General features: G+C 50.3%; 1 protein-coding gene across 1 annotated transcript in view; it reads left to right on the top strand.

Annotated features, from left to right (window-relative positions):
- The first annotated feature begins 318 nt into the window (after positions 1-318).
- FOXO3 (forkhead box O3) overlaps positions 319-20527 on the top strand; it is an 81046-nt gene continuing 60837 nt past the window's right edge. The window contains exon 1 of the mRNA XM_038176048.2: positions 319-1864. Coding sequence (XP_038031976.2) covers positions 1265-1864 — 600 coding nt within the window. The 5' untranslated portion in view covers positions 319-1264. The remainder of the gene's footprint in view (positions 1865-20527) is intronic.

The following is a 20527-nucleotide window of genomic DNA, read 5'->3' as shown; positions in this document are numbered from 1 at the left end:
GTGTTGGACGTGACGAAAAAACCCAAAGTATGGATTTGCGTCGCTTAAAAACCACAAGAAGTGAGGAATATGGGAATACGGGGTCCCTTGGAGCACCACGCCGCACTCCGCACACCTCAGCACCTCCCACAGCACCCAGCCACTCGGGCCGGCCCCCCAAGCCCCAAAACCTCCCCCAGCTCCCCTCGGGGGACCAGAGGAGGAGCTGGGGGACAGCACGGGGACACGGGGACCACGCAGCGGCCGCCCCGATCCCACCCCGGTCCCTCCCCGCCGGGGCGGCCCCTGCGCGACACCGCCCGTGGGCGGGCCAGGCGGCGCCGTGCGGTTAGGTTGCGGCTCCCTGCGTGCGCCTATAACTTTGTGTTGCTGCCCGTGGTTGTTAGGAGGAGGAGGAGGAGGAGGGATGTGCAAGGAGCCGGCGACCAGCCGAGTGACAGCCTGCTGCTGCTCTTCGGGAGGGCTGCGGCAGCCCGGCTGCTGGGATCGCTCGGCTCTCGCCAGCCGCTCGCGGAGGCTCCGCCGCTTTCGCCTCCTTCGCCTTTAAAGGGAAGGCTCCGAGGAGCCCAAGGCGCAGGAGCAGGAGGAGCAGGAGCAGCAGGAGCCGTGCGGCAGCGCTGCTTTTGCCTCCCCGGCAATCGGGATCGCTGCTGCTGCCGCTGCTGCTGGCGGCGAGGAGGTGGCCGCGGACACCCCCCCCCCCCCCCCCCCCCCGCATCCCCTCCCGGTGCTGCTCTCCCCCGCTGTGCCCGGGCTCGGGGAATGACTTGAGCGAAAAGGGGGGAAAGCTGTCAAGATGGCAGCAGCAGGAGCAAGGAGGTTATGAGCGTGGTGTTGCTGCTGGAACAAAACCCCTGCTCGGCGGCGGCGGCCCTGGGGAGGGCTGAAAGCTTCCGGACCTGTTGGAAGACCGGCGATTTGATCTGCTCCCTGCGAGAAGAAGGATTTAATCGGCGATTTTTTTTTTTTTTAATCGTTATTATTATTTTTTGTTGAAGCCCCCGGGGTGGCCTTCACCAGATTTTGGGGCGGAGGGGGCACCGCAAAGTGACGGGCTCCCGCTAGCATGCACCTGGCCGGCTGCAAAGACTCGGGCTCCCTTTAGGGCGCTCTGAAGAAAAGAGGGAAAAAAAAAAAAAGAAAAAGGAAAAACCACAAAGTCTCGGCTGTACCCCGAAGGCTCCGGGACCAAAGGGGTGTGTGTGTGTGTGGGGAGGGTCCTGTCCTGTCCTGCCCGCATGGAGTGAAGCGCCCCGGGGCCAAGATGGCAGAGGCGTCGCCCCCCGCCCCGCTGTCGCCGCTGGCCGTGGAGCTGGACCCCGAGTTCGAGCCGCAGAGCCGCCCCCGCTCCTGCACCTGGCCCCTGCAGAGGCCCGAGCTGCAGCCCAGCCCCGCCAAGCCCCCGGGCGAGCCGCCCGCCGACGCCGCCTCCATGATCCCCGAGGAGGAGGACGACGACGACGAGGGGGGCGCCTCGGCCATGGCCGTCGGCGGCGGCGGCGAGGAGGAGGCGGCGGCGGCGGCCGCGGTGGTGCCGGAGGAGGCGGCTCGGCTGCTGGCCCCGCTGCCCGGGGGGGGCTCGGAGGGGCCGAGCTCATCCCCAGGGGGTGCTGCAGGAGGAGGAGGAGGAGGAGGAGGAGGGGGGCTCGGTGGGAGCCCGGCGGCGGCGGCGGCGGCAGCGCCGAGGAAGTGCTCGTCGCGGCGCAACGCCTGGGGCAACCTGTCGTACGCCGACCTGATCACCCGCGCCATCGAGAGCTCGCCCGAGAAGCGGCTCACCCTGTCGCAGATCTACGACTGGATGGTCCGCTGCGTGCCCTACTTCAAGGACAAGGGCGACAGCAACAGCTCGGCCGGCTGGAAGGTGAGGGGAAGAAATTGGGGGTCGCCCCGTCGCCTGCCGCGAGTGGGATGTGGCAGCCGGCGTGGGGTTTTGATTAAAAATTGGGTTAACGGGGGTAAAATGGGGTGTGTGGGGGGTGTGGGGTGCGTCGCTGGTGCCCTGTGCAGGTGGTGGAGTGAGGGGAGATGCTGGAGCAGGCTGGTCTGCTGTAGGTGGGGGCGAGCAGGAAGAGGATAAAAAGTGCCCCCAAAAGTCTAAAAAGGGCTTTATTTAAAGCCATAAACATTATTCTCCAAGGCTTGTTGTTTTGAAGTTGCACGCACCGTATTGCTCGCGATTGCAGTGAGCGGAGTTGCTTTCACGCAGCGCCAGCCCTAGTCTCAAAGCTCAGCGCCAGAGCAGCTCCTGTTTCCTTCAAGGAAAAAAAAAAAGCAACAAAAAAAATCACAAAACCACAGCAGCACAGCAAACCCAGCGATCTGCCACACGTGCCCCACAGGCAGCAGAGGGAAACCCGGGGCTTGGCGTCTCTCCGGGACGCTGGCCGAGCCGTGGAGCTGGTGGCCGTGTGGCCACCCCGCACATTGGCTTGGCGTCCCCTGCGCTGACGGTGCTGCTCTCGGGGCTGCTCCTCCCGTGGTGGTGCCAGCCAGCAGCCCGGATCGCTGCTGTTTCAATAAGTGAGCTGAAAAGAAGCCGATGGAGCCCGGTCTGTGGGTTGTTTACCCAGCGCACGCGGCGTGCAGCTGGGGCTTTGCGCTCCTGCGCGCAGCCCGAGGCCTAGCAGCGGCTGGTGCGGCATGCGAGGCAGGCTGCGAGCTCGTCCCGGACCTGCTCCATCCTTCCCCGCTCCCTAGGGCCGTCCCTCGGTGTCCCTGATGCTGAAATGTCAGGTCCACGCAGCCAGGAGGGTGCTGCTGGACGCGGCTCCCGGCTGGGGAGGGAGATCCTGGTGGGATGGAGCCGAGGGATGATGTTCGGGGCATCCGACGGGGAGTGAGCAAAAGGTAAATTGGTGGGGGAGTTTGTTGGTTTTACAGGGAAATCGGCTTTACCCTGCGGATCTCTCAGTCTTTGGAGCAGGGGATAACTTCTGTGCGGCGAATCAGTCAGAGGTATCACGGGGATGAAACATCTCCGGCTGTGCTCGTGCCAGCAGCTCTGTCTCACATTTCGGTTCCCGAGTAGGACCTGCTGTCAGGAGCTGAATTTTGCAGCTGTACGGTTTTTACCTTCCAGGCGGAGCCCTGTAGAGGAAGCATTCTGCTGATGTGCTCATCTCAGGCTTGGGGAGGTACGAGCACAAAGTTTATATCGGTGGCACAGCTGGTTCGAGACAAGGCTCTGAAAAGACAGGGATCGGTCATGCAGCTTTCGCTGCCGTGCGAGGTGCAGGGCTTTGAAGTGACTTTACGAATGTGACACGGATCGTGACAAAGGGTTAAACCTCACCACGGCAGCCCCGGCCTCCTTGAGTAGTTTGGCATCATGTGCAGAGAGAGGCAGGGGCTTTAGCTGTCAGCTGCTGTGACAAATCCTGCTTTTTTTATCTGATCCTTTGAATTTTCAGTAAATACCTGCCTTGAAAGACAACTCACCAGGTTATCAAGCTGGTAGCATTTTGGCTGAATTGGGTGGCAAAACTCCCATTCGCTTCAGCAGAAGCAGGATCCGGGCCGTAACGCCAAGTGCTTTACATCGATTAGTATGCTTAATACAGTCACATTTTTTTTTTCTGACAATTTATACTGTTAATTTGATATTGATTCCTTTTCTGAGCAGCATTAACTGGTACTTGGAGCTAATTAAAATGTTAAAAACTTGGATCCCTTGAGATTTCTCCGATATAATTTAGTTCAGAAGTTCCTCGCAAGCCTTCAGGATGACCTTTTGCAGAACGTGCAGGCATGTCGGTGGCAGAAAAATCTCCCTCTTTAAATGACTGTGAGCTGCCTTTGAAAGTTAGGGTAAGGCGTTGGGTCGTGTTCAGGGAGCGTGAGTTTGTGTGTGGGTGGTAGGGGCGTCCTGAAAGGGGCAAAGGAGAGGTCAGGAGCTAATCATTTGCTAGGCTTCCAGAACTGCAAAATGTAGCTCCTAGCAGGGCGAGAGTTCCTTTCAAGCCGTGCCTGTACGTTCAGGAGAGAAATACTTCAGTCGCCTGGAAAGTAAATGAGTTTCTGCAGAGGCACCACTCTTAAATAGAGACTCCATCTTAGTCTCCCGATGCTAAAACACATTATATGTTATTATCAGCTCTGTTTCCCTCACAGGTAATGAATACAACTCTTCAGGAACTAATGTCAGCTTTTCACATCAGACTTTTTTTCAGATTGCTAGTTACCCTGAGGTTTTAAATGAACAGAAAATACTTCTGCATCAGGAGGCTTTTATCTTAATTTAGAATATTTTTACACAACCAAGTTCATCCTTGAAGGCTGTAAGTACATTTAGCAACGTTCTCCTCTAGCCCTGAGAGGGAAAATTGTCATTTTAAACAAAGGTAACTTGTTTTGTTATGTGTTATTATATGTGAAATATTAATGCTGTTTCCAGTGAGATGTGCTGAAGACCATAATCCGTAAGCATAGCCAGGATTACACTCCTCAAAACAATTATTCTAAGAGCTATAAATTAAAGTTACAACTATCGTTCGGCTACACTTTTTTTTTTCTTTTTTTTTTTTTTTCTTTTTCGCCTAGGGCATTAAAGCAGAAGTGAATATTTCAGATGTGGTTAGGAAGGCATATATTACGTTTCCGCTCCTTCAGATAAGGTTTGCCCCGTGCACACGCCAGCAGCCTCCTTGCTTTGTCCCCCGGTGGGATGTCAGCTACACCAGCGCTGCCCGGCAGCTCAGAGGGGCAGCAGCCTGCAGGGCGTCCCCCTGGAGCCGGCGTGCTTCACACGCTGGTGCATGCCACCCTCAGCCCAGCTCAGTGTGATCCTGCGTGCTTTTGAATCACGGGGAAGGGTTTAGATGCATGCTTCGATATCTGCTGACTGTCTGGAATAGTTGTGGGAAGGCAGCGTTTAAATCCGCTATCACCGGAGCTGGGGGGAAAGGTTTGCGAGGGAGCTGGCTCCACTGCAAGGCCGGGTGTTGCAGTTACTTCCACGGGGTTCCTCGATGGGTAGAGCTCCCCGTGTTCCCAAATACAAGTGTCTGTTTCCCAACCCACGTCCTGCAGTCACAGAACTAGTGTGGTGACTTTTTTTTCCCCATTTTTTTTTTCCCCAAATACTTAGGATGCAGCAATTTGCTATACTCCGTAGTCTTAAAATAGAAAACCAAACAGCCTTCTATCCACGTATATAGTAGAGGTTCCTGGTGTCACCCGAGCATGTTGAAGTACTTCCCTACCTTTTCCTATAACGCTATTTTGTGATTTCTTGCAGCACTGTCTTGTGAAACGCAGCCTTTTCTGCATGAAGAGCACACTAGGGGGACTGTTTTCCTCTTGGTTGAGCAGTATCGCAAGACTGCGAATCTGGTCCCTCATACGCAGATATCAGTGACTCCCAAATTTAAATACAGCTGATTTGCTTAGTTTTGCTTTTATACCAGAAGCCTGTTTGCTTTACACCTGTGGCATTTGTCTTCCTCGAGAAAGATAAATACTAACCGCTGGGATATTTACTTTGGAGCATAGATTTTTGGAAACTTTGTACACAGACGTTCATTACCTTGCTTTATTGACCAGCGTGTCCTGAAGTCTTGCAATTCCTTCAGTGTGGCAAACACGCGAGTCTTTTCTCTGATTACTGAGACTTGAAAAGACTCGAGAAATTTGCCAGCCATGTAGACAGATGCCTAAATCTGTTAGCCAGATGCTAATATGCAAGATGTGTGGGACGTTTTTTATCATCTTTTTGCAAAGGATGTGGGAAGGAAGCAACACCACTCTCTGTTCTTCTTATTTCTTCTTCCTCAGAACAGCAAATAGTTTCTTTATCAGGAGCAGCAGTGTAAAACTGGAATTTGCATCAGCTTCATTTTTCTCTGTTGCTTTCTTTTTAAGACCTTGTTTCCCAGTTAACTGCTAGCATTAGTATTTTTTTTTCCAACCTTCTATTATATTATTTTTTTCCCTAATTTTGAGCTGCCTTGCTTGCCCATGCAGAAGGGTGTAGGTTACAAACTGTAGTCTGTTCATTTTAAGTTTTGATCTAGTGGGGCAAGCACGGGTTTAAGCACGTGAATAGTTCCTTGGGACTTCTCTGGGATTACTTGTGCGCTTAAACTTACAGCTTAAGCATCTTACCTGATCAAAGCCTTACTAGGCTGTAATTTCACAAAATGCTGTGTAACATTTATAAGTGAAGTTTGTGCTGAGCAGAACAGAGAGATACACAATTCCAGCCCCAAATTCAGAACTGCTAGGTAACAGCTTCTTGCATCAAACAGGAATATAGTTTAGTGTCAAAGTAATAAATGACTTTTTAAACTCTCCAGTAGAAGCCACATGTAGCTACTAGCACACATCGTTATTTTGTATCAGTAACATACATCAAAGATCTCACTTTTCCCTTGCTCATGAGGGCAGGTAACAGCTATTAGAGGAGGGGCAGGTCTTGGGTAGCTCTGGAGAGTCACTGACATTGTTTCTTCACCGATGCAACAGTAAGGAGCACGTCTGCTTAGGGGCTTGCTAAATGCAGATATAAACACATCGCCTCAGTGAACGTCATCAGCTGTAAAGAGTCCCAGGCTCTGGTATGGGCAAACAAGTGTTTTTCAGGAAAGATCCAGTTCTCCTCATATTCATACAGTAGGTTTCTGGGCCCCAGGCACAGACTCCAGGGCCGTGCAGTGAGATGGAGATGATCACACTTGGGAAGAGAGGTGGGCAGCATTCCTGCTGTGGGATGTCCTGCCTCCACTTGGCTTTGCCCACATACAGCCAGCAGTGTCTCTTGCACGAGGCCATTTTGCATTCGGGTCATTTTGGTGCTTCTGCAATGCTTTGCTGTAATCTGGGGAGAAGAAGGAGGGCTAGGCACATGCTGGTGCATTGAAAAGGCAAGCGGTGAGGGTCACCCTGGCCGTTTTGTGAAGGCTTTTTGTGCTGCCGTGGGCAAAGTGGGCATCCTGAGCCAGGAGGAGCCCTTTGTAGAAGGCTGGCCCCAGAAACCTCACCACAGCAGCCAGGAGCTTGGAGGAGTGGACAGGGAGAACGTGCAATCGGCATGAAATCACCCCCAAAATCACGGCGGGTGCACTTAGTCCAGAGGGGGTGAAGCGACCGTCTTGGGGATGAGGCACATCTCAGGGCGAGCAGCCAGATCATTTCTCAAGGTGGCAGCCTCCTAAATGTGCCCTGCAAGGTTTTGGCAGCCAACTTGTTGGTGTGAAATCTGGAAACTCCGTTGTGAAGATCGCTTCTTGCTTGCAGGGCAATTACAGCGGTTCGTGGTGCAGCGGCAGCTTGCCAGGGGAGAAACCAAAAATGCTCCCGAGTGCAAGTTGCTACTCAGACTAAAACCTTCACATGTTCTTGTTTCTCTCCCGCTTCTGGAACAGCTTTCCTACTATCTCTGTCACGGAAAAAGTGCCCAAGGGCAGGGTTGTAATATGGCAGCTAGAGATTACCTTTTAAAGGTGTACGGCCCTCCTCATCTCGAGGCAGGATCTCTCCGGAGGAGGGTGAGCTCCGAGCATCTGACTGACGTTCCTGCTGCGGCCAAAAGCTCCCGTTCCCAAATCCACATGGAAAAGGGGCCACAGCCTCGGCATGTCCTGGGGCTCAGGGCCCGCAGCGAGCACCGGGGCCGCCGATAACGTGGCGCCGAGGGAGCCGCGGGTTTTTTGATGTGGCTTTTCTGGGGGCTGACAATCCGTGCAGCGGTTCGGTAGCACAAAAAACAAAATGTTGAAGTCATGTGCGCTGCCGTTCGGTTTTCAGTACTGCTGGCTCAGAACACCAGGAGTTAAGTGAAGATCAGGTTTAACCTTTTGTTGGCTCTTTGTTTCTACTTCTACAAACTTGGACTGTTCCTCCTTATTACAATTTCCTGAGCGTTGCCACACACTAAGCTTGGAAAATGAGGTGTATTTAGCCAATTTATGGCCTGACATATGTTAATTAACATTAATTACCTGCTTGAATAGTCCATTTAGCACTTATTATTAAAAAGTGGCTTGTCTACAGAAGGGGATTTTCCTTCGGAGGGAGATGTTTTGTTCTAACTTGCTTCAGACCAAGCCAGGATGGGGCACACCGTGCTTCTTCGCGAGGCTGTGCTGGCTTTCTTGTGCTCCAGTTGTGCGTGACGGGATCCTATCGCAGCACGGACGCTGGGCAAAAGTTGTCACAGGTCTAAAACCTGTGAGGTGAGGACAGCCATAAGCAGAGATCACTCGCCCAGTCTCCAAAGTGCCGGTATTTCATTAAAAATCCCATTCCTCGTTTCTCCAACCCCCAAGTCCTCATTCCTGTCTCGGGAGACTCCAGAGGTGTTATTAAGGCTATTGAAAGATCCCTACCGATACTAAATGCCTCTGCAAGATTTTGCTGATGGAAAAACGCCTTTCTGGGGATTTGTACTGATAAATGCCTTGCGAAGATTGGGTCTTCTAACACACTTGCAGTAACGAACAGAATTAATTGCTTGCTTGATCAAAACATGCTATGTACTCGCGAGCTGAATTATGAAATGCGGTGTTCTCACTTGAACTCGTTTATTCAGCAAGGTGTTCTGCTTTTTTTTTTTTTTTTTTTTTTTTTCCTTCTGCTTTTATTTTGCTATTAATTTCTCCCCTGCTGGCAGGGCTGGCACTCACTGGGGTCTGCCCACCCCAGGGCTTTCCTGGACCTCCATCTCCTCCTGAAGAGCACCCTGGGGACATGCGTGACACGGTCCTAAGGAAAAGTTTTGGGGAGGTTTGCTGGCTCCCCAGTCTCATGAGGAGGAAGGAGCCGAACCGGGCTGGATGCCAGCGTTTTGGCAGGGAGGTGACATCTGTTTATCGTGACCCCAGAGGGCTGGGAGGCCAGCAGATAAGCGGGGAGGCTGGTGAGGAGCGGGCGCAGCCTGCTGTGGGAGAGCAGATAGAGGGGCACCCAAACACGCGGGCACACGGCCACGCAGCTTTCAGTGGGGGCACAAATCCTTCTGCAGGGGTCCAGCCCAGTTTATCACAGTCCACAGGTATCTGAGAGCAGGGCCTGACTCTTAAAATTCTAAGATTTTTTTAAAATTCCTCTTAAAATGTATTTATTTCGAATAAATTATTTCAGGACATGACTTCAGCGTTGTATTTTTTTTTTTTATCTAGGGTGTGGACCACATTATCTAGATATATCCTCCAGTTGTGCATCTCTTAAAACCTCCTGTATTTTTTTTTCCTCTCCATGCAAGCTCTTCAAGCAGACATTTCAGCGCCCTGTAGATGGGTGGTGACAAAAGGTCGCCCCACCTTCCCACATGAAATTCGCTGTGTAAACACACTTTAAAACGCAAGACGTAATCCAGATTAAAACTTTCGGACTGGGGGTGTTTGTGAAGTCAGACTGTGAACTCCTAATCTTGGGTAAACATATTTGCTAGTGCTTCATGGAGGATTTATTGGTTTCATATATAAAGTTCTAGATATACTTAGGACATAAAATGGGTTCCTGATAAGAGTGAACAGTGCTAAACAAAGAGTGTTTCAGTGTAAGACGTCCACAGACTCCCTCATTATCACCTTTTTTTGCCGGTTGGTTTTGCTCTGAGAGCAGTGATGCGGTTTCTTGAAAGCCTATAACCTGTTGTTTGCTCTGCAAAGCTGCTCTGGCCCTTACCTAATTTCAAGAGAATATTTTTTCCAGGAATTCTTAGGAGAAGGTGACGCCGGTTCAGGCCGTGTCCTGAGATGCGCTGTAAGCTGAGACTGGTGAGGCCGCTGTCCCTGCTTTGTGCAACACTATCTGCTGGGTTTAAAAGTGTGGGGGAACTCAAAACCATTTGTCTGCCATGTCGGGTTTCAGAGTGACTGGTAGTTCTTGAAGTATTCATCAAGCCCTGCAGCGGGAGGTGGCTGTGCCTGCTCTGCCTTTGGAGGAGAATAGCCTTGACGCCAAGAGCGATGCTGCCACCAAGAAGCTGTAAAAAAAACCCTTGAACATTTTGTGAACCTTGTGCGAGCAGCTTCTACTCCGGTACAGCCTGAGCCATGTATGTGGCCCAGATAAGTAGGCCACGTCTAAAATCTTGGAACTGAAAATGGAAATCGTGTCAGAGCTCTGAATGGCTCGGGCCAGAGGTTTCCAGCCTGCAGACCTTACGTGATTATTCGCATCGTTACAGTGGCAGTGTGATTCTCAACTTCCCCAAGCTGATTTATTTCTTGCCCCACTGCTCTTACAGCTTGGTTCCTGCGTGGTGAAAGCACTTCAGATTAAAACGTGCGAGGAGGTTTGCGTAATTGAAGTGAGAGAGAAATCTCTTACGAAGAGGGGTTTTCCAGAAAACCCTGGGAAAGGGAGCTGTAAAGTTACAAAGGTGTTTGAAAATCAACAGCAAGGCCATTTGAAATAGGAAAACTGAGGGAAAAGTGTGGGGTTGGAGGAGGAAGGGCACTGCGAGCGAGCAGTGGGAAGTAAATCAACCCGAGGTATGTCTGTAGGCATCTGATGTCTACGGGGCCTAGTGGGGTAGCTTGGAGCAGGTGGAGGAAGCATACTGTTTACCTAATTAGAAACATAAATAAAATCTTTCCAACGTTTTACTCAATTAAAACGCATCGGAAGCATATGTCAGGCTTCTCACAGCCAGGAAAGCTCGCTCGTGCCCCGCCGTTCCCCGGGGAGGATCCTCCTAGCCCACCTTCTTCAGGGCTCTGTGGGGTAGCAGCCCTCCTGGCCGGAGGGTGCAGGGGGAGCAGTGGGATGAGGTGTGTGTCATTTGGGGAACTGGAAATTTGAGGAAAAAGGTGATGATTGGAATCAGTGAGGGCAGGATTTCACCTCTGTGTGCTTACTGAGGAGTGGTGGTGGGCAGCAGGGCCTGGGCTGCTGCACGGTACGAGCAGCTCCGTCTCCCCAGTGGATTTTAGGCACCGAGGAGACACCGATGATGCTAATTGCAAGAGAGACTACTTAACTGCTGTGTGCTCTGTTTGAAACGAAGGGGGAATAACGCTGATTGAATGACCTATTTTGACTTTCTCAGTGTAATACGTTTAGTGTTGTAATCTGTTTCTGGACGGTGAATTATAATTTTATCAAATCCTGCTGGAAATGGGTACGGTGCTGGGTAAAGGATTTCAGCCTTGCAGTTTTAACCACGGAGTTCCTCTTGCCACTCGACTCGGTGGCAAGAAGAGCTTTTTCTCTTTCGTCTGGAAAGGTCCTTTGCTATGCAACACAGTGACAGCAGGTTTTTTTTTAATACAAAATAGGGACCTGTCAGGAAGAATATAAAACGGGGCACTGAAGGAGTCTAATTTAGAAGCAGAAAGGGCATAAATCTCCACCTCTTTCTGATGACAGTAGGCCAAAGTACAGAAATGTTTCCCTGCTTGTAAAATGCAGCCCTGATAGCAGGAAGAAGTTGTGTTAAAGGCACAGCTGTACCTAACCCCGCCGCAAGTTTTTCCACGTTCTTTGCAGTACAGGGCTGGATGTTACATAAGGGGATTCTTGGATGACGAAGTGCCTCTGTTAGGATGTGCTCTGCTTATTGTGTAGTTACAGAAATTGTTTGCTGTTTTGGACCAGTGTCAGGCAGCATAATACTGAATAAGTCCCAGATGAATGTGGGTGGTGAAAGGAGAAAAATAACTTCAAATAAAGAGGGGTATTATCAACTGAACAGCCAGCGTTGATCCTATGGTGCTGAAAAATGGAAGCAGAAAAGAAGTAGTCTATTTTTTTCTTTTCTTTTTTTTCTTTTTTTCAAAATGGAAAATCTTAGCCGAAGGATCTGTTTGGACGAGAGTTTGGTGCACTTCTTAAACTTGCAGCGAGCTGGCGTTGGCGCAGCAGTGCCGTGAAGTACACAGAGAGAGGCCGGGAGTACAAACAAGCCTCCCAAACTTGAGCGCGTCGTCAGATTCTTTGTCCTTTTCGGACAACGTGACCTGTAGCGTCACTTGCAGCTGCTGGATCCAAGAGTATAAATAGTGAAAAGAACACTGATTTGGCCAGGATAAAATGTTCATTTTGGGTTTTTCCAACAGCTGTGTCAGGACTTTACCCTGGCAAAAGCTTCTCACATGTCTTTTTTTTTTTTTAATTCAGGCTCATACTAAGCATGTAGTATGACAACACTTTCTAGTTAAAGGAAAAAAAAATAGTAGCAAGTTGAGAAATAATGTGGATTTGGTGTACTCTCAGCCTGAAGGAAAAACGGTTTGCTTGAACGCTATGGTAACAATAGCTTCAGAAATTAAGTATGGATTTCCTTCGATTGTAGTTGAATCATCACCTCTTACTAAATTTATCCAGTCTTGAGTGCCTGGTTTCTGGTTTGACATTTTCCTTTGGATGGTGGTTGCTTTTTTAAAGCTCCGCATGGGCTGAGGGATGATAGCTTCCTTATTTTCTGCAGGAAACGCTGTCGAGTAGCAAACCACCAATTCCTCCTCGTAGCTCAGGGCCGCAGCTTTAGCCCCAGATATGGCGGGTGGGGTGCAAGCCATGGCAGCCACGTGCCTTTCCCATCTGCCAGGAGCAGACAGGGAGCAGGAAAGTTGGATTTTGCATGGCTTGAGTATCTGGAGTATTCCTGTGGATACTCCATGACTCCTGGAGAATCTGCCTGGATAGTTCTCACTGCTCAGTGAAGTGCCAAACAGAAAGTACTGAGTGAGAGCGTACTTCATTTATACTGAAATCTACACCAAAAAAGAAATGTTTCTATATAAAATCCAAGTGCTTGGAAGTTGAAAGTGTCGGAGTCGCCTCTCTGGCGTGGAATTTCTTCTCTCGTTCCCTGCGACACCATCATTAGTAACAAGCTCACACGCTCTGTCCACCCCCAGCCTCTAGTTGGGCTGGGTGCTTCAAGGGGTATCAGGGTTTCAGTTCATCCGCGGCGCTCTCTGCGTGGGCTCCATGCCATGCTGGTTGCACAGCGCTCACACTCAGCTCTGAGTAAGGAAATACGCCCTTCCCTGCCTGCTGCTCTGGGTCATCGCCTCCCCAGCATCCCTGTGCTCCCAGGAGAGCATCGTCCCCCTGCTCCTGGCCAGCGCCAGCCCTGCATCCTCTCCCAACCCCAAGCTCCTGCTCTATGCATCTCTCCTTCCTTTCCCCATCATCTCTCACTTCCTCACTTTCCATATCTGCTCTCATCTATCTAGCCAAGTTCTTTATCCAGCTCTTGGTTCCCAATTTCTCCCTTCTCCACGGATTTCCTATTTCCAGCCTCTTGCCTAGCCCAGGCTGCTTACCCTATTTCCAATCATACTTTCAGTTTAGGTTTGCAAAGCTATTAGCAACTGGGAGCAGGATTTTATAAGAGGAAGTGTTGGACAATATGAGGTGTAGGTGGGGCGCACAGCACCACCTCTAATTTACAACTTTGTTTATTTTCTTAACTAATCCAGCCATAGGTAAGCAGTCCTGGAGCTGTCGGTGTGCAAATCCTTAGTCATTTGAGTAGTCTTATTCACTGCTGATACCGTGTAAGTAGGGATTGCTCCTTTGTGTAAGCGATGACCCAGCCTTAGAGAGACCTCAGTCTACTGTGGTGTGTCCTGAGCAAGACAGCTAACACTGTCTGAGATGATTCATTTCATGGTGCTGCTGCACAGTCCTTAAAATAGTGATGATTTTGGACAAAAATCTTGGAATCCTGCTCCTTGCCTGCTTTGTGACGTGTTGAAGTAGGTGTTTGACTGCCCTCCTTTCCCCACCCCACTGCAAATTGCAAGGTTTTGTTGGGAGAGGATGAAGGTGGCTTCCTACCTGGATGAATGGGTTGTGATATGGGTTGGAAGTGCTCTCTGGCTCCTCTCCGACCTTCCTGCGTTCGAACAGGCAGCCACAAGGTCAAAATAAGCTCATCACCCATTTTATCACTTACCCAGTGGTCCCCACCTGATTGATCGTTTTGCTGATGCGTGCTAGTTCAGTGACCTGCACTGTTGGCTAATTGTCTTTGATATTCCACCAAAGTCAAAAGAGAAATTAAGCATCAGCTCCTGAAAAGCTTGTGATGTATTTAATGGTACATGTAGTGATGGTTGTAATTTCCTTGGTGAGAGGCTGATCCTTTTTCCTTCCCTATTGCTGAGGAGAGACTAGACATTACAAGTTCCTCACTGATAGTATATAAGATAAGAAAGCATACAGTCCACAGGCAGAGCATATCCTGCATCCCTCTGTCTTGGTATGTTTATTTTAGAAAATATTTGAGCCTTTTGTTAATGTAACTCCTTGGTTTTCTTCTATCTTCTGCATCTACTGCAAGCTTCGTGCCTTGTCTTTGATGATCCTGGTAATCATCACCTAGCTTTTGCCATAGTCAGGAGGCAGCTTGCTATGGACCTGGAGCTAGGTGAACTCATGTACGGGCACGAATAACCCTATATTGATCTTTCAAAGAGCTTAAGTGCCGAGCACGTGGTTTATGAGCTCCTTATTTTGAGCCTTATCATGAAGGAACTTTAATCAGGTAATAGTCGGGCCTTTTTTCCACAGCAATAAAGTGCATGCACACAGGTATTGCAACAAGTGGTGCAAAGGCAAATCTGGCAAATCTCCTGCAAGAGAAACCTGCAGTTTGTTCTCCACCTCTCCTCTCCCAGCCACTCCAGTGGCTCGGGAGGCTGAGGGGTTCACGAGCAGTGGCTGATAGGGTTTGGATACCGTGCTTCAGTTTCCCAGGCTATTGATAACAGCTGTTTGGTCACAGACCCCCGGGTCATGATGTACTGGGATTTTCTGCTGGTTGTGACCTTGGGGGGGAATTAGACTGGATGTAATGCTTCCAAGAATTGGAGACGCCTGTGCCATCGAGCTGGGACACATTGCTGGATCAATTACTAGCACTGGCAGGATTTTGCTGTAGGGGAATCTTGCAGCTCCATCGCAGTCTTGTTGTTAGTAGATTATTGTTAATTGGCTTTAATACAAAGCCAGATATTTGCAGGGAGGGGGGACCTTATATAGCTGGTTTCTGTGAAGTGGTTTCCCTGTGTGCAGCCCTGGTGCAGTGCATCCCCTGGTGCTGCACATTTGGCCTGGAATCGACTTCCCCAAAGGAGGAATTGCTGCATGGTGGCCCCAGCCTTCTCCAAAGCAGCCAGCGGTGACACCAGAACTGTCTGCATGGTCATAGCATTTTTGTAATGTGGCTATGAGTCGTGGTTCGGGGACTTGGCACTTCTGCAACTCAAGCTGCCGTGGCCTAGGCCCTCCGCGAGCTTCGGAGGCCGGGTGGCTTCCCGGTGACCCGGGCAGGTTTCATGTACAGCCCCGGGGCTAAATCCAGGCCACAGTCAGGCGACACGGGGCAGTCATTACGCGATGTGCTGGGCCACATTTAACTCCTGACCTCACAGATCCCCAATGTGCTTCTTCGCAGGGCACCAGCGAGCGCGCCGTGACCCCGCTTCATGGGCTCTCAGCCCCGTGTTTCGGCCTGAAGGATCAGAGCCAGCCCCGGGGGGGTCATTTACCCCTTTTAGCCCCTTTTTCCTTCTCAATGTCTGTCTCTGCACAGCACGGTGTTGGCACAGGGCGGGCGAGCCGCAGCCCTGTTTGTGTTCACACGTGCTCATGTGGCGGCTCGAGTCACTGGGAAGCTTTCCTCTGTGGAAATGCGGCTCCCCCCTAATCCAGGCCGCCCGCTATTTACTTCCTTTGTAATTGCCTGTCAAAGCATCGCATTGAATTCCAGCCCTCGTAGGGTTTTCCTCAAAATGCCCGCGTGGTATTAAGCCGGGCAGGAGCTCCGAATGTAAACATGTTTACACAAAAACGGGGAGCCAGCAGCGCTTTAGCGGCCAAAAGCAGAGCGATTACGTGCTGTAGGGGCACTAAAAAAGATGGTTTTGCCTCCAGAAGTAAATCCTGACGAGAAGTGCCTGTGTGTGCCGGGCCTGGTGATGCCTCGGGGAGGGAGAAATGGTCTGGGAGCCTGTGGGGACGCTCCTCGGGGCCTGAAGGATGCTCGTCGGGCCCTGAAGGAAAACTTGAAAAGCTGAGGGAGATCCTAGGCTGTCTCTACCAGCTCTTTGTTTTAGATTTTCCCGGGCAGCAATGAGGAGTGCTAGGAGGGTGCTGTTTCATAACTGGGAGTTGGGCGTCCTTCCCGGGCTGTCGTATTTGGGGCCGGCACACTCGCCTCCCCCCCCCCCCCCAGCACATTGTTTACTTCCTCCGTACGTTCTGGGACATTCAGTCCTAAGGAGCACGATACGCTTGCATAAACACTGCAGCCAGATTTATCTCTCAATCCTATCTTTCCTTTCCAGTCTTGGAAAGTGATTAATCTCCAGCACACATTTTGTTCTTTGATTGCAGGGCGGTTCTTCTGTAATCATTTACAGTTCTGCAGAGCCGGGGTGCTGACTTGCCGGAGCGTTTCTGCCGTGCCTCCGCTGCTCCTGCTAAGGGAGAGGCTTTGGGAGCGGGGCAATCCGCTCTGCAGCCCTGTTCAGCGTACGAAACCACGTGCTTGTACTTTGTGTGCTCTCCGAGCATGGAAAAAAAAAGCGAAATGCACTCATCTACAAGCGCAGACGGGCGTCCGCGCAGCGGGACAGGCTGGGGGTTGGTTTACGGATTGTAAAACTGTTAGGGTGCATTTGTGGGTTTAAATAACTTTTATTTCCCATGCACATCGCGTATTGAAGCTTACACCAGGTAAAAATCGTCAGCCTGTGTGGTTATAAGAAGCTGCACGTGCCACTTAGTGTCTGAGGAAAACAGAAAAGTGAAGAATCGAATCAGAAAATCTGCCCTGTCTCTCCTGCATCGAGGTTTTTCCATGCGCCCTTTGTATTTTTTTGTTTGCTTTCCGTGTTTTCCAGCGTGTGGTGTACAATAAGGCAGAAAGGAGGTAGGAGAGGTGACAACCTTGAGTTAACACGCCGTGGGTTAGAGATTAGGCTGTGAAGCAGAGCTTTGTTTGGCGCGAGCGTCCAAGCTGTGAACTGGTCATTCTTCTTTCAGTAAAACTGTGAAAATTAGGTGCAAAAAAAATCAGAGAAAGCCACGTGATTTTGGGGTGAGACTACAGTTTTGGGTTCTGATGCATTGCTAGTTGTCCCACACACCACTTAGGACAAAGCACTTCCCGTCACTTTACAACAAACCAAAAAAAGCCGGACACCACCCCACTAATGTACTGTCTGCAAAGGGCAGGAAAAGCTGAGGGCACTGCAAGTGCAGGGTGTCTGTTCAGTGAAATGCCCAGGGGACCCCAGGCCAGAAATCAGGACAAAAAAAATCTGCCAACAGCCTTCCCTGTTGGTCTGATCTCGAGAGCAGGGCAGGACAAAGGAGGGGGGTTTCCTCTGACTGCAAATCCAGCAGCTGTTTTAGATAGGCGGATGTCAGAAGAGGATCCTGGCCACCCCGTGCCAGGAGGAGCACCAGCAGTGACACGGGGCTGTTCTTGTAACCCCCAGCCCCTGCTTTACTGGCACAGAGGGATGTCCAGAGCATCTGATCACAAATTTCACTTCTGTCTTCAGCATTTCAGCAGTTAGTTGCATTGTTCCTTCCATGAAGTTGTGCATATATTTTTTTCTAATTTATCCTAGAAGTGCAAATTTCTGTAAAATCCTTTTGCAAAGTCCTCAATTATGAACAAAAGGGGATTTAAAAGCAAGGAGGAGGAAGACAAAAGCTCTTGTAAAGCGATGTCTCTTTAGGAAAACTGCCAAATGGTGTAAAGAAGAGACAAATTCAGAGGGTGTGCGTGTATACAGGTACCCAACTGCTTGGTTGGACTCAGTGCTGTGATAAAGGCAGCTGTCCGATGGCTGAAGGAGGGGAACATGCTGCTTCGGGCTGTGAATTGGCACCATCTCCGTGCCAGTGGGCTTAGCCCCTTGGTTAGGTCATATCTGAGGAAGGGACCATGTAAATAACATTTTCCTGTGGTTGTGAGCACAGCTGTCCACGGAAGGGTTTCTAGGAAATGCTGGGCTCAGTACAAAGCAGCCATACACTGAAAACCTGAGGCCCCATCCCAGCAGGCAGAAAGGAGCCTTCACCTCACTATGGGTTAATTATTTGTTCATAGCTGGCCGAGCAGGCAGGGTGGTCGTGGATGAGGCATGAGGCTGTGAGACTATGTCCAGGGGACAGTAACCTTCCTGAGAGTCAGGAGGTGTCATCCTTAGCCCTCCCAAAATGTAATGTCATGAGCACATTAGGGATCGTGCAAAAACCTTGGAAAGAAAAGAAGTTTGGGGCTTGAATGCATTCGATTATGGAAAGATACATGTGCTGACAGCAGGATGTTTTCGAGTGGGACGGGTACCTTGGAGGGAAGTTTTGGCCGAGGACCAGCTGCTGGGAACATCTGTCTGAACATCCTGACCGCAGGCTGGCTGGGCGCAGTCGCGAGCTGCTTCTTGGAGCCCTTCTGAAAGCTTGGTGTGACTGCTGGGTGGAGGTGGCTGTTCCTCCGTATGGGCCCCTCGGCTTTTTAACTGTGAGGTTAACTCGGCTTTTTTGCCTGCTGTGAGGGAGAATGGGAACAAGATGTTCTGTTGCTAGAGATGGTCATTTTTCCAGCCAGACCTACGTTTGTGTGAGGAAGACCCTTTGCCAGGCTGGACGGGTGAGTGTAGGAAGGACACAGGGGGAAGCCACTGGCTTCTTATCACACATCCCATCCGTGGACAACCCCTGAACTGTGAAGGTGTCCCAGAAGAGTGGAAGAAGCTGTTAAACTGCATGCTACCACCGTGCCCTCTCCTTGTTGCCTCTCCCAGTGCAGCCAGAGTGTGTATTCATCTTCACCCAAGGAATTAGTTTTCACGTGGAGTGAGACCTGCCCCATGTCCTATTTTTTGGTCACCCGTAAAGAAACCTGGGTATTATGTTCTAAACTCCTAACGAGGCTACAGTTTAATTTCTTTATTTCACGCTAAAAGTTGGTTCAGGGTGCAGTCTTGAAAGCACCTCCTGTGCAACGTAGAACGGGGCCCAAAGAGAGGAAATGAAATCAGAAATGGAGAAAAGTTATTTTAATCATAAATAGCTGCGGTAGGAAGGTAGCTGTTTATATGTGCAATAGTACAGTACCTACTGTGTGTATTTTGGGAGAACCTGAGAATAGCAGCTGCGCTGAAATACTTGACAGCAAAGTCAAATATAGTTTAGGTTTAAAAAGAGAAAAAAAAAAAGTGCTGCCGAGGGTAGAATGGCAGCCTGTGGGTGTTATCTCTCTCCCCTGCAGGGCACGGGGCAGCCTGTGACTGCGGTGTTTGTTTGGGAACACGGAGTTCCAGTAACGGGATCTGTACCTCTCCTATCAGTGCTGGTAGGCACCCCATAACATTTCCCCGGGTCCTGCACGAGGCTGACAGCTCCGTCTCCCCTTCTCTGCCTTCCCAAACACCGCATTTTCAGGGGTTTTGCAGCTGATGGACCTGGCGGGTTGCAGATCTACGGGACCGGGAAGCAGCAAAGCCACAGGCACCAAACCCAGGGCGCTTGCAAACACGCTGAGGTCAGAAGGATCAAAACCTAAATTAAACTTGTCCCTGAAATTTGGGGCTGAATCACAAATTCAGGAAGTTGTACATGAAAATTGGTCTGGGCACTGTTTCCTTCCTAAGAGTTCTGCAGCTAAAAATAATGTCTTGCGCCATAGTTATAAATAATACGGGCTTTTTTTTTTTTCTTTTTCTTTTTTTTTCCCCCTTCTAATTAAATTGTTACTCTTGCCATGGTGAAAGGAAAGGGAAAAGATAATAACATGAATCTGGCTGAACAAGTACGTAGCTTGCAGGTTTCAGCCGGAGTGTTTGCAACTGCACCCAGTGCTGATGGTCTCACACTAATACATTTAGTTGTCAGAATTCAAAGAAGGTGCTCGGGAGGGATCTGCAGGGGGTTTGTGTCTCTGTCGTTTGAGAAATATTGTTGTTCCTGCAATCTCACCCCAAGTGGGCTTTCCTTGTGCTTCCAAAGTAGAGAAGTTACTTTTTGAAAGGAACTATAGTGTTTTTTTTTCTAAATTTTGGATGAGCGGGTATCAATCCCACCTATTTCAGGCTCGGCGTCAACGCTGAGGGAAGTTGCCTGCATTTTGCTGCTGGGATCTGCTCGCTGCCTTTTAGCAGAATTTGCTGTTTGCTGAGGATCGCCCCAGAGCCCACTTGCAGCAGCACGGATCCTGCCAGCGCACCGCTAATGGCCAGTGAAAGCAGTAATCCCGGAGGCCTAAGGGGATAACGACAGTCAATAACATGGCTGCCCATCTTTCAGCTTAATCGTGACATCTTTTGAGGTGGAGAGAGGGTGATTTTTCCGCGTGGGTCCACGGTTTGGGGAAAAAGCAGCGTCCTAAAAATCAGGAGAGGGCAGTGAAGTCGGTGTGCCTGGGTGACAAGTGATACGTACCACGGCTACCTAGCGCTGGGCACACACTCAAGTATTTACTGGGCTGAAATTTGCTATCACACACACACAGACATTAAAAAAAAAAAAAAAAAAGGCGGCGAGGCAGCTGTGTGGTTTCCCTGGCAGTGATGCAACGCTGCTGACACACTGGGACAGGACGGAGCAG

Source organism: Anas platyrhynchos, chromosome 3 (assembly GCF_047663525.1).
Source record: "Anas platyrhynchos isolate ZD024472 breed Pekin duck chromosome 3, IASCAAS_PekinDuck_T2T, whole genome shotgun sequence".
Taxonomy (NCBI): domain Eukaryota; kingdom Metazoa; phylum Chordata; class Aves; order Anseriformes; family Anatidae; genus Anas; species Anas platyrhynchos.
The sequence above is the reverse complement of the archived record's forward strand: the minus strand, read 5'-3'. Positions and strand labels throughout refer to the sequence as shown.